General features: G+C 41.2%; 1 protein-coding gene across 2 annotated transcripts in view; it reads right to left on the bottom strand.

Moving 5' to 3' along the window:
* The window catches only part of HEPHL1 (hephaestin like 1), a 367396-nt gene that overhangs the window by 94874 nt on the left and 258010 nt on the right, over positions 1 to 14512 (bottom strand). For both annotated transcript variants that reach the window (XM_078656967.1, XM_078656968.1), the window contains exons 12-13: positions 10189 to 10399; positions 3779 to 3918 (exon numbers count right to left, since the gene is read on the bottom strand). In XM_078656967.1, coding sequence (XP_078513093.1) covers positions 3779 to 3918; positions 10189 to 10399 — 351 coding nt within the window. The remainder of the gene's footprint in view (positions 1 to 3778; positions 3919 to 10188; positions 10400 to 14512) is intronic.

The raw sequence follows: 14512 nt of genomic DNA, 5'->3' as shown, positions 1-14512 counted from the left end.
GCATGTCAACGTCAAAAGAGGACACCAAATGGTGGGATGTCGATGCCCACTAATGAGAAGAAAAAAAATGGCATACAACAATTCCGGACCCAACCACTAGATGGTGGAATAATGCACAGCATGGGAATCCAGAAAAGATTCATGTTGCAAAACTGAAGCTTTGCAGGTTACCTTATGTAAGAAGTCGGAGAAAAATTGTATCCCTAGACTAAGCCCACAGGAAGAAAAGTGTAGTTGGTGCACAGACAGTACATGCTTAAGAACTTTAATACTTTAGAAACTGAGACCGTCCCTATTTCACTGGGATATTTGTTCCATAAAAAAATTGTAGCTAGATCTGAACTTATCCCAATATCAAGCTGTTGCTCAGCATTTTTTTTTTTTTTACAAAAACACTGAAGTGTGGAAGTTTTCCATATTAAAACTGTATCTGTGCATTAAGATTTGCCACTCTAAATCTGAATTCTTATAATGTGCATTAACATGGAGCTATGGCAATTAAAACAAATTCATTATGAGGTATTATTGTGTGGTTTCCTGGCTTAGAATAAACTAAGCCTCAGTTAAGTCTCAGCTCCATCTTTGTTAAAATTTCTGTTGTATCATGATATTCATTGTGTGTTTATATTTCCCCACTTGGTAGCACATAAAGTAAGATGTGCATGGTTTATTTTAATTGACATATTGTTTTCGAAGAACTCACTGAAGGAATCCTTTTGGTACTTTCCAATGCTCTTCCTGATAGCACATTCTAATGCATTCATTCACAATTGTTTTCTTTTTATTTTGTTTAGACACCATCGATGACATCAAGTTAGAAGGGGCAAATCAATAATCATGAAGTGCTAAGATGGTACGGGTTTGTGATGTTTTAGAATTATGAATTGGGATTTGCTGTAATAATGCTCATACCATACTGAATTTGTAGTTTTCATGATTCCCTATGCTGAAAATGGCTATATAAAGCCTGGAATTTGGGAGTGTGTCAAGATTCTTTTGGGTTTCTACTAGGAATGCTGTCCCATTTCCTACTGAATTACTGCACATATGAGAGTTAGTCTATTTACTTCTATTTGCTCATTATTGCTTTATTTCTGTAATTGAGAGCCTTCATGGCAATTGACTTATATGTTCTTTGACTGATTAAATGAGATTGCTGCTGCGTTTGCCTGGTTCTATTTTCTGTATTGCCCTTTTAGAAATGTAAAAACCCTTCATGGTTTTCCTACATTTCTGATTTTGAACTTCTTTTTGAATCAGTCCATTAATATTGACTGTATTTTGAAATGCTATTTTGAATCCCTTCTCTGAACCGATAGTGAGTCCACATAAGCAATACTAATCGCATTAAGATTGTGTGCAGACCTCTGCAAGGGTTAGATCACACACAGCAAGAAGACATTTAATAGGACTAAAGAAGTACTTAGATGTACCTCTTTGGCTCACTCTACATCAGTTATCTCCTACAACATTCATTTGTCTCTGGCACAACCATGGTCACTCTAGCTTGTAGCCCAGAAGAAAGATGTCAATGATGATCCTAAAAATGTAAGCGTGAAACCCCTCAGAAGAAACTTGTTCTCACACAACTACACGTTCTACTGCTACTTTATTTCAACTGCCCTGAAACCGCTTAGTATTTCAAAGGTTGTCTAAGTCGTCTGTTCTCCCTCCTTATTTGGTTTAAGTGACCTGATAAATTGTCTTCACCACAACTACAGAAGCTGCTAGGATTTAACTAAGAGCCACTTTGCTCACTCTCAGATGATACAGAGACACTATTTGTGGATGCACATCTTTAAATGTATTGCTGGTTGTATACCATAACAAATATGCAACTTTGCATCATTTGCAGTTTACCAATCTGGTAAACGTGGTATGTCAGCAGGGATTTAAATAAGTTCCCTTCATCTAAATCTTAAACCCCATTTCTGGCTCCCGACAGAAATTTTATTTTCGAGTCCTGCTACATATAATTTGATACCTTTAACTGATATTTTCCCTGGGTCATTTGAATCTTTTCTTCTTAAGTTCTTCTGGGAACTTTCTTCTCTACTGTCGATTAAGCATTATCAAGATTTTCTTTTATGCAACGAGACATTTACATAATTTGCACTTGTTCTATCCTTTAGATTTTTCCTTCAGACCATTCTCAAGATAACCAGGAGCGAGGTGCCCAGGTAGAATTACAGGGATAACAGAGTATTCACTATTATAAAAGAAACCTTGTTCTGCTTGTTCTCATAGTAAATCCTTAACTCTATTCTTGTCAGGTAACATGACACCAAATAAATGAAAGCCTTAAACCTACTCCCATGATTAGAGGAGGTTGATGGCTTTGGCTTAACCACTGAAAGAAATGTATAAACCATCCATTAAATAAGCGTTCAATATAGAACCTGAATTTGAGCATTACCTGCCATATATTAGGTTGCATGTACCGGGCAGGGGAGTAAGCAAGATTTCTTTCTTTCCCCAGTTGGGTGTTAGTGCTTTCTTTACCTGAGTTGCAGCAGGTCTGCGTCCCATTTACTACTGTTTACTATGAATGACTGAGGGGGAGATTAATGTATCAATCTGATACCACAAACAAAATGTTCAGGACAGATTGAGCTGCACTCTGACAGGGAGCCATGGTGGAGTTGATGTAAAGGGCTGGTGGTGGAAGGTTGACAGGGATGTCACCCTGACTAAGTAGTAAGTTTCAAGTTAGATCTTAATTTTGAAGTGCTTTCCAGGAGCCTCTCATGATTCACCTCAATGGAACCTCAGTCTTATGGGGACCCAGATATGCCAATCCTTTGGGGGTAGACACTAAATGATGGAAAGAGAGGTGTCACAGTCTCCTAAGCCTCTGGGTGGACCCAAAGGATCCAAATATGTACCACTGCTGCACAGGACTACCGGCCACTGAATGATGCCTGCCTGCAGGGGCTATTGGTAAATGATGCCTCTATCACCAGTGCAGTGTTGGGGTGTAATGTATTTTCGCCAAGAGGTGCAATGAATGTGGGTTGCTCCAGAAGCTCTAGGAGAAGGAGAGGCCCCTACTGTCTTCAGGAACTGTATGCCACGTGACGTTCAGTTAGTTGATGAGGATTCCTGGATAGGCTATAGGTTCACAGAGTTGTGTGTATACTGGGAGACGTGACACTCAAATATTCCACATGGTTGTAGAGGGCATAAGAGTATGGAAGTGGATAGACACCCACTAGGCCCAAGTTCTCTTTAGGTTAATCTGATTGTGATACAGTGGAAATGTCCAGTAAGTGTAGTCCAACCCATGCTTTGTGAGGTCTGCTTTTCTCAAATGTGGTACTTGGTGTGCGGCATACCTTCCTCCTTAGGCCAGATGCGTACCCTGTAACACATACAAGATCAAATTCTTCAAGACAACATTCTGTCGTAGTGATTTTTGTGTTGTTTGTGGTTAAGATTGCTTCAATGTTTGTTTTTTCTTCTATTATGAAACATATCATTAAACCTTCAGGTAGGTGTGTAATTCAAATAAATCCAATACATTAAGACTAATAAAGTTATAAATGGCATACAGTTTTTAAAAGGGCACATTTCCTCAGTATGAGCTGTTTATTGAAGGAGTCTCTAGTAAATGTGTGTGCTGTGGAGTTAAAACAAAGACTGGCCAGGTGATCATCTGTAAGTTAGACAACTGAATATTTGCATTGAGATAAATATATCTGCACTTGAAAGGCCTGCTCAAAGTTGTAATAAAGGATTTGATTTCACAAAATACTGTACGATTTAAAATAAAATGTACCTAAGATGCCCAAGTGCTCCTCATCACGAGTTCTTTTTTTGCTTGTCGTAAATTCTCCGTTGGTGTATTCTCTGTAAACAACTTTTTTGTATTTTGATCCTATATGGCTTTCATCACTATTGACAAACACGTGGCCACTGCTACAAAATGAATAATCAAACAAGAAAATTGTACTAATTAATGACAATTATTTTGCACTGATTTCATCTCATCAAAGCAGCACACATATGTAGGCATGCAGGTTCTGGGTCCTTTAAATACATGACTTGTGTAATACAATATAATGCATTATTTAATGTAGAAGTGTATTATGAGTAAATATAAAAATGTTGGGAAGAAAAATCAGATCACACACAAACTTTTGTAATTCTGGGAGGAGTACCTCTTCCAAGAACAACCGGAGTTTGTCATAAATGTTGGATTTGGCTTGTATGCTATATAGCGGTCATTAGGAGTGGCCTAAGGAAATGGGCCGAAGTTACCCCGCCCCCGGATTTCCTGATACCAGAGGTACCAGTAACTCCAGGGGTGGAGAAAATCCAGCGCTCTCGAGGTGGAACCTGATGATCTACTAAGAAAAGAAGAATTGCAGGGTGACTCAATAAGTAATTCCTAATTTTGCGACAGATTTTTATCCAAAGTATTAGGATGCTTGCAACAGCCAAAACCTTATAATTCTGATGGGACCAGTAACTACTATTATTGGTCACATCCAAATTAAGAGGCCACTGTGCACTTGCCAAGTAAATAGGGAACAAGCCACAGAGATATCAACAATTAAACCCTTTACCAATACAGGTTTGGTAAAATATGCTTCCAAACTTTCCACTGGCATATTGCCCAACAGTCGAACTGATGAATACTTGAAGACTTACGTCTACAGGAAACGAAATTAAAGCAATCGAGGCAAATAATGTTAAAGATCCATAGAAATACTGGGAGGTGGGTAGTGTCTGTGTAAAGAAAGTCATCGGGACACTGAAAAAATTGCTTTAATATTATCTTTATTGCTTGGTAAACCTATAAATATTTATTTCAGCTCAAACTGGAAAGGCTTATTGACACAACTTCCTCCTTGGGACGCTTGTTCAACTGCAAATTGTCTTCAAAAGTTACACTATTCTGCATTTCCGGAGGTATTGTCGCGGTTGAGGTCCTTTGGTATCAGGGGTACAGCACATGCATGGCTTACATCATTCCTGCAGGGCAGGACACAAAGAGTACAGTTGGGGGATCTTCTTTCCACTTCGGCTCCCATTACTTGCGGGGTTCCACAGGGTTCTGCCCTGTCACCCCTACTCTTTAATATCTACCTGCAGCCTTTAATTGCCCTCCTGAATAGGATGGACTGCTTAGTATACAACTACACTGACGACACCCAGATAATCATCCGGCTGGACGATAGCCCTGGAGCGTCCACCAGGTTGCAGGACATACTTAAAGCCACGGTCAATTGGATGTCTGCGAATTCTTTAAAAATCAACCCGGACAAGACGGAAGTGTTGCCCATTTCCATCACGGGCAACCCCTGGAGCGAGAAATTCTGGCCTGCGGAACTGGGTGTGCCACCGGAACCGGCGTCTGCAGTCAAAAGTTTGGGCCTGTACGTGGATGACAAACTCTCTATGAAAAAACAAGTTACCACGGTAGTGGGTACCTGTATAGGCCTGATGCGACAAATGAGGAAGAACTCTGCACTACTCTCATTTTCCACCTTGAGACACGTGGTCTCAGCCACAATCTTGGCTAGGCTGGACTACGGAAATTCCTTGTATATTGGTCTACCCCAGCGGTTGCTGGATATGCTACAGGGGGTTATGAATGATGCAGCCCGGCTGATTTATAAGAAACCTAGGACTGCCCACTCCTCACCTTTGATGCAGGAGCTACATTGGCTCCCGATTCGGCAGAGGGCTGTATTCAAAGGGTTGTGTATCGTACATAAGGCGCTGTATGGTAAGGCACCAAGATATTTGAAATCCCGCCTGTCCCCATATACACCGAGCAGGACTTTGCGCTCGTCAGATGCTACCCTCTTGTCCCAATCCCGTTTCAAACTGGCTACGGTGGGGGGACGCGCTTTCTCCAATACACTTCCAGCTTTATGGAATAAACTGGCCCCAGAGCTAAGGAAGGAATGCAATCTGCTATCTTTCAGAAAAAAGTTAAAAACCGCACTGTTCAAGCAAGCATGGAGCAGCCTTTAGGTGTGGTGTTAAGATCATGTAAATACTGAACCCCACTGCGTAATCTGGACAACAGCGCTTAGAGACCCCGGTGGTTATAACGCGCTATACACATTAAATAAATAAATAAATAAATAAATAAATATCTCATTGGTAGGAAGGGGAGAAGCTGTGCAGGAGGAGGGGCTTTATCATTAGCAACTATTAAGGAATTGTGAGTGTTTGATTGGGAATCTAAGTGGGCCTCTCTGGCACACAAGACTGCAGGTTCACAAGAAGCGGTTGTGGACCTTTAAACAGCGTGGTGAGGATTACTCCTAGAATATCCAGGTAAAAAACAGAAATGCTAACATTTTCATTGAGAAAGCCTGAAAAGTCAAGTCAGATGTGCTGAAGGGATAAATCAAGATGCGACCTAGCTGGGCAGGAGCTTTCATCCCTATATCTGGCCCATCAGATACATTTACATAAACCCTAGAAAGTTCAGAAAGTTTTTATTTAAAGAAGTTAAGTTTAGGGTCTTGGATCTCGGGCACCTATTTTCCAGCTCTGGGAATGCACAGCCTCTCCCAGAAGATTAAGGGCCAGATGTGTTAAGCCTATTGGCAAACGGCCTGATTCGCAGAATCAGGCTATTTGCTCATACAAAAAGAGATCTTGGTATGTATTAATCCCAAATTTCGATTATAACATGTTACTGTATTGCTATTTGTGATTTGAAAATACCGATTTGGTATTTGTAATAGGCGTGTCCAAATACTGAATTTGAATGGATTGTATAATCGTTTTGCAACCCAATTCTGGTCGCAAAACAGTAATACTTTACCACCATCCAAATGGGTGGTAACCAATTTGCAAATGGGAAGGGATCCCCAGGGGACTCCTTCCTGCTTGAGAATGTAAAAAATTATCCTTTTTAAGAACAGGCTGTGGTCCAACAGCCTGCTCTTAAAAAATGAAACTTGAACTTTTTTTTTTTTTAAATGCATCATGCTTTCCTTTAAGGAAAACAGGCTGCCTTTCAAAATAAAAATCTGCTCTATTTAAAAGCAATCACAAACATAGTGGTCTGAGGATCTCAGCTGACCAGCAGCTCTGTGATGGCTGTGATTCCTAATGGGATGCAATTGCGACCTACCTCATTAATATTCATGAGGTAGATTGATTTAGAACCTAATAGCATTATTTGAAAAACAAGATTTTTATACATGTGATTCGAAGATATTTGCAATTAGGAAATTAGTATTCCTAATGTTGGTACATTTGTCCCAAAGTGTATGGTTTATAATGGCGCATGAACCTTTAACCTTTGTTGCTTGATTGGGATTACTACAATGATTGGAGAGAATTAGAAAGCATTTCCAGGCCCTCCTCTTCAGGCCAGATGGCCCAGTCGCAAAGGGTTTTCTGAGTTTACACGTGCTACAGTTGCAACAATGATTTGCGTCATTTGTGTGGATCCAAGGTAGCAGGTGGGATGCAGAAATTGCCTGGATTGTTGGCAAGACCCACCAATGCCCAAACAAGAGAACTCTCTGGCAAAGAAGCAGATTGCATTAATTGCCACTGCGGCACGGAAAGTATTAGCAGAGCGATTTACCACTAGAACCGCTCACTCCACTTTTGCCAGTTACTTGTTTCAACAAACTATACAATCTTGCTGTTTGCTGGGAATGTCTGCAGGAAGACCTGCGTACATGAACCATGATGTGGTATTTATTTAATCTTTGGTACTTTGATAATCCTTAATTTACGTCAATTCCATCCACGCGGTATGCTTCATATTCTGTTTTTTTAGACATGTTCCACTGGTTACAAAATGTTTAAAAAAAGCACCAGTTAGATGTATTTATTTTAATGAATGCCATATAGCACTACTTCTCTTCTATTATCTCGCATACATTTTGCGTCTCTCTCCGATACAGTGACCACTTGTTGATCATATAAGTGACCATGTTACACATTATTACTTATGTGGTGCCATACACACCAAAATGTGTAGAAGTAAAGCAGCACTCTATGGTCAGCTTCAGGAATGGTCAGTGTGGTGAGCATTTCCTTACCGAGACTAGTACACTTAACTTCACCGGGATGCCACCCTGTTGTCTAAACCCCACTGCAGGCGTCTAGAAAGACAATGCAGCACCATATCTGTGGTGCTGCCATCTTCACGACTGTGTAGCGAACACAGGCAGGCACCTGTCACTCCACATTTACTATCTGAGAGCATGGAGCTGTCACAGAGAAGACTGGTCTGATAGAGCATGCCTTTATTACTCAGCATGGCATAAGATTGAAAAAAAAGATGCCAGAAGTCTGTTATAATACAGAGAAGCACCGCAAAAAAGACAGAAGCTCAGTCACAGTTTGGACATGGACACCAGCTCATATGAAATATGGGTCTCATGCTGGAGCATAAAATGTGCACAAAAAGAGGCACATGTCGGCAGCCCTTCCTGCTGTGAGCCAGAATGATCTTACAAACCTTGCAGGTCTACCTACTGGTAAGTCTTTTTTTGTTAATTAATTCTGCACCCTGCCTGGTCTGCTCATCCATCAGGGTCAGACTGGCCTATAGGGCAATCTGGCAGTGCCCGAAGGGCTGGTCTTACAGGTCAGTGTGTGGACCTGTTTTTTGTGGCTGTTTGAGGGTCTGTTTATAGTCTACTAGGCTATTTAAATATTACCACAAACATTGCCTGCAGCAAGCACAAATGCATACAGTCCCCCATACCTTGAAAAATACCTATATAATGTGTCTTTAAAAGTTCCAAACAGCCTCAGTTTGCAAATATGGGCCACTACTTTAGTTATCTGATTTCCCACCTTTATTTTGATGCCCAGGCCTATTTTTGATCCTTGTCCAGCCTGCCATTCTCATGCTCTTTTGAGGAGCTACACGTAGAAAAGTACCTAGGTCACTAAGTGAATTTTTCCCATAGAACTGCCATTCAGGTTCTGGTCATAAGAATGTGTTGGCAGGTCCTCTGTTCCTGCTGTGTTCTCTATAGTTCAGGTGAGTTAAATATTTCACTCAAATGCAAACCTTTTCCAGTGTCACTTAGACACCAGTCATGCTGGCCAGAATGTGTGAGATTAGTGTGTACATTCCTTTTAATGCTTGCACACTCCACAAAACAGAGTTGAATATTTCCTTTCGGTCAGCTAGTTGCTTAGTTCCCATGAACTTGGAACATATATTTTTCTTTAAAAAAATGTGTAAGAGTCCTCTAAATCAGCAGTTCTTAACCTTTCGACTTCTGTGGACCCCCACTGAATTATTGCTGGAATCCCAGGACCCCCACTGAGTCATTATTGGAAGTCGGTGACGCCCAACCTAAGAAACATCTATGATTTGGACCTCAAAACAGTACACAAAAATATAAAAACATGTATACACCAAACAAATGCTCAAATATGAAAATATTGTGTTTAATTCACAATCGAATATGGAAAAAAGTTCTCACATTTTAAAGTTTATTTCTTTATTTGTGAAAACTTTAATAGTTTTAACCTCATTTAATTTTGTAGAACTGTTGTGGACCCCTGAGTAGGCCTCACCGACCTCCACGGGCCCTCGGACCACAGGTTAAGAATATCTGATCTAAAGATATCAGTCAATAATTGAAAAGTGGCATTCCTACCTAATGGTTTAAACAGGAAGTATGAGATTAGGTCCACAGACAAGAGCGGCTTTATATGAAAAATAAAATTATAATAAAAGCATTTCATTATCATTTTATTTTTGCCTGCCTGGTCGCAGCAGATGCGAGTCTTCAGTGGGGCGGGGCCAGGCAATCCCCTGCGACAGGCATGGCAGGGGGAGTGGTGGTGGGCACTTTTAAGTGCACATGACGGTTTGGCCAGCCAAACCACCATGCCCATTTAGGTTTCTCCAATGCGGCTGTGTTGCACAGCCGGGTTGGGGAAACGCCACAAACTCCTAGTTACTGTCTGAGTGGCAAACCAAGCCGCTCAGACCAATCCCAGCATGCAAGAAGTGCTGGGATTGGCATCTGGTGTGCAGCCGGAGTCGACGATCCTCAGAGAGAAGCGAGGCAGTGTCCATCGGACTGGCAGGTAAGTACAATTTTATTTATTTTAATTGTGTTCCATTTTGTTTGTATTCCCTCCTTCCACCCTGCCCCACCACTAATGAATGCCAGAAGCCTCCACAGAGGAAAGGGCATACAGCTTTCATCTAATTTTCCTGGTGTACTGTACCTGGCTTGTTCTGTAGCATTATGCCTCTCAAGTTCCCAGCTCCGTTCAGGAGAATAGTCCCAGTTTATCTCTTCGGCTGCGATGAAATATGTCCTCATAGTACTGTACTCGCGCCTAGACGTGGACGTTTTGTTGCAGCTTTTCACCTCATACATCTGTTTCATGCCCCCAGTGAAGTGATCGGTTGTTTGACACACTACCTGAAAGATGCCTGAAAGCGACAAGACAATTTGTTACATAAGACTTCTGAAGACAGATTTTGCAAACAAATTTCAGAATGCCTTTGTCCAGAGCTGGAAAATGTATTCTTGACACAAGCAAATTGTAAACGCAGATAGGCAGAGTCAAACTCAGCTAGCGAAGTAAACATTCACATAACAAAATTTCCATTTAATGTAACTTACACAAATGAAGAACAACCATGTGCCACAAAGAGATACTACCTGATGCTTAACATATCTCTGGTAAGATTCAGTCTAGTAGACAAGTTGCCAAAGACCGATATGTTAATTCCACGGTCCTCTTGAACATAAGTTGTTATCATCGCAGAATGACTTTATTTGCATGTGCCCAAAATCCACCATTTACGAAAATTGTCAGCATTTAACAGCAGGCTAAATGCCAATATATGGGACCATCAAAAAGTGTACATTTACATAAGCAATGGAATTACACCTATAACACCAGAAAAGTGACCCAATAAACTATCCCTGTGCATAGTAAAGCTGGTTCATGCCTGATACATGAAGAACAGCCTAAAACGTGCTTGCAAAGGATGTTTGAACAAAGTGGGAGTGTGTGTGATCATTCATGTCAGCGTGCAAACTGGTATCTCTTTTCCCTGCTTAATGCACTCTAATGTACTTGGACCAGGAAGCAGTATATTCCCTACTGGACTTTGATGCTCACATTGGACCTGTCTATACTTGAATTATAATTCATGCATTAGTATTATATTCCAATCCATTCCGCTAAGAATGACAGACATGAACTACAGTAAAGTTTACTCAAAGAATATAAGTACAGAATGCATCAATTAAGCCATCGAGCAATAAATATATAAGCATATAAGTAATAAAGAATATAGAAAGAGCTCAATAAAGTTTTACTGAAAATGAAGCATAGATTTATCTTCTAAGAAAGGGCGAAGGTGAGCCCCTACCACAGAGAAATCACATGCTTCTATAGGACTTTAGACAAAGAGCTTTAAAATATTTCCTACACGAATACATAGTTCACATGATGCGCACCAATAGGGAACAAGCTGTAAGAAACATTTTACTTAAGAATACATTTGAAGATTCTCTCGTTATTCTACTACATTAGACACGGACATTCCCAGAGTCTATTCAGGCGACATAACTTGTTACATTGTATGTTATTCAGTCTGGGACAATTAAGGTTGTCCTTGACTACATCTCTTTCAGTGCAGCTAGGAACGTTTAGTCCTTTTCATTGCAAAGCCTACAATTCTTTATTATGACAAAAATATTAACAGCAGAAATAATCACGTGGTATGCTACGATGTAACATTCAAGATGGAAAAAAAAACCCACAAAGTTGTACTAAGTTTTCATAAGCGTGGTTTCTCATATATTGGGCATTACAATTTGAGGACAAAAAATCTCACACTTTCCTGACACCCTGTGCATTAACTGTTCGTTCTGGCCCCTGAAAAACATTCTAACACTTGCACAGAAGCCACCCGATTGCCCTTCATAAAGCAAGGTAAGGGAAAAGGAATCTCCTGTCCGTAAGCATCACACATCCCTCATTCTCACAGGCATCCATGCAAGCAGCCTGTCACAGCGGCCTTTAATCAGTCTTTCTTTCCAGCTTCTATCGGACTGCAGAAGGCCCACGAACCACTCACCTAGTAGCTAGGTGCTCAGATAGTTACAACAGGGCTTTAAGTGGGGAGAAAAAACTGCGAGGGGGGAGGGAGGGTGTCTCAAAGGGGCAAGGGTGATGTAATTAAGGGTGTGGCTTAAAAACACATAAGCTAAAAATCTTTGCTTAGAATAGTGTACAGCCCGACTTGTATTTTGTTGTTTCTGTCATTGCATCCAGATATATGATACAACAAGTATCATAATACCTTCAACACGTCAGGACTATTGGCTTTGTCAATGGTTGTTAGTTGCATAAGATAAATAAGCAGCAACTATAGCTTGTATATAATATTGAAAAAGATTCCACTTAAAGCCCTGGTGACACTGTTGCCGCTCCCGATTTTCAAAAAGTGAAGGGAAACCCAGAGAGAAAATGAGTCTCTTTAAAGAATTCCCCTTCCCCCCTACATCGCTCAGCGGGCATGATGTCATACCGTAACATCTCCATTAGTGAGAGGTGTGAGCATGCGCACATCGATGTGTCTGCTGTCACTGCAGTCCAGAAAAAAACGGGGTGCCTGGGCACAAAACAGAGCCCGATAGAGAGCATGGCAGGGGCAATATGTAATGCAAGATGCAGTGGCCTCCTGACGAGAGCCCTGGCACTTATGTTTTTTTTTTTACAAATTAAGCACTGCCAGTACAGAACCCTCCTAAACGTAGAGGCGAATGGTGAGCTTCATAAAATACCCGAAAGGCACTGAGCGACCAATATAGACAAGCCCAACTTCTTTAAAGTAAAAACAGGGCCAAAAGGTGTATTTCGTTTAACAATTCCCACATACCCAGTACACAAAGCCAGAGGTTCTAGCAGGGTACAAATGAAATATTGCTAATTAAGGGGCCGATTAGGGTGCGGTTTTTCCGCAACCTCTGGGCCGGCGGAAAAACCGCTGTGGAGCCTTAAAAGTCCCCCCGCCAGATTATGATGGCTGGGGGACAGGAAGACCATCCGCCGCTTTTCCGCCGCGGTCGCCTTCCGACCGCGGCGGAAAAGCTCTAACATGTCTGGCGATGTCTATCAGACACCGCCAGGCATATTAGGATGTCTGCAGTTCTATGCCTTTCCACGGCATCATTTCCACTGTGGACAGGCATACAGACTTTTGTTTGGGGGCCCGTTACGGGCCCCCAAGGGTGAAGAGGGGGGGGGTGGTTGCACATGGGGGTACCTAAGGTACCCCCCTGCCTTTGCGTGCACGAAGCGGCAGGCACCACGCGGTGCCTGCCGCTTCGTGCATACATAGGTAAACATGCATTTTTTTAAATTTGCGTGGGTGCTGCTTCAAGCAGCACCTGCCGCAATGTTAAAAATACAGGATGTGACCGCCAGGGTAGCGGTCACATCCTACTTTGCACGGAGGGACCGCCGCTGGCCCTGCGGACGATCCCTCCACCTCTGGGGTGGCGGACGGACCTGCGTCCGTCCGCCATCCTAATAGGCCCCTTAGTTTGAAATATGCTTACTATGTGTTTTGGGACATTGAAAGCCAGAACAACACGTGACAAAAAAACAAGCTGACATTGAACAAATGATTTAATTTCATTTTCTAAATATTTTTTCAGTCAAGTACACATACGAGTGTCTTCAAATATGAACTGCAGAGATGGGAATTTGCTGGTAATAAACAAAAAACAAAAGTAAGATGAATGCACGATTCCAAGCCATTAGGAGCATTACAAAAATCTCAAATCAAAATAATCATAAAAGGGGTCGATGGTGGAGAGTGAAACCACGTCTGCAAAAGCAATGGGGATAGCGCTTCAGTTGCTTATATATATATATATATATATATTCACTGAAAAAACCATAGGTTATAGACCATATATAGTTAGGAATTAGCATTTACAAAACCTTATTTTACTCACACAAAACCATTGAAATTCCATATATAGTTAGTTGCACTAACTATATATTGCGCACCCGCAATCCACTGCTGATGATGTCACATATTACATCATTCATGACATGGTCAGTGACATCACTGATGACATCACTGATGACATCTCAAATGACATCACTGATGACATCACTGATGACAACATCCAGTGACTATGTTTCTGTAAAGTTAAAATATGTCTTACATATTGAAGAATGAGTGGATGTATAAGTGTCTGGACGAAGGATTTAGTAGGTGCATGACTGAATGTATGAGTGAGTGATTAAATGTGTCTCACTGAGTGCATGGGTTAGTGACTAAACTGTCTTAATTTGTGCATCATTATGTCTGTTGTTCTGTAAACTGCTGCATGTGTTGATCAGTAGCTATATGAGTAACTATATGGGTTATTGATTGATTGCCCAAGTATTTGCATGGGAGACTGAGTGTGTGTGTGGCTGGATGGGAGGTGTGTGACTCTGTACAGATCAATGTGTACTTGTATCAATGATTGTATAAGAGAGTAAGTATGTGTTAGTATATGGTTGAAAA

This window comes from Lissotriton helveticus, chromosome 8 (assembly GCF_964261635.1).
Source record: "Lissotriton helveticus chromosome 8, aLisHel1.1, whole genome shotgun sequence".
Lineage (NCBI taxonomy): Eukaryota > Metazoa > Chordata > Amphibia > Caudata > Salamandridae > Lissotriton > Lissotriton helveticus.
This window is presented reverse-complemented; position numbering and strand designations above follow the sequence as displayed.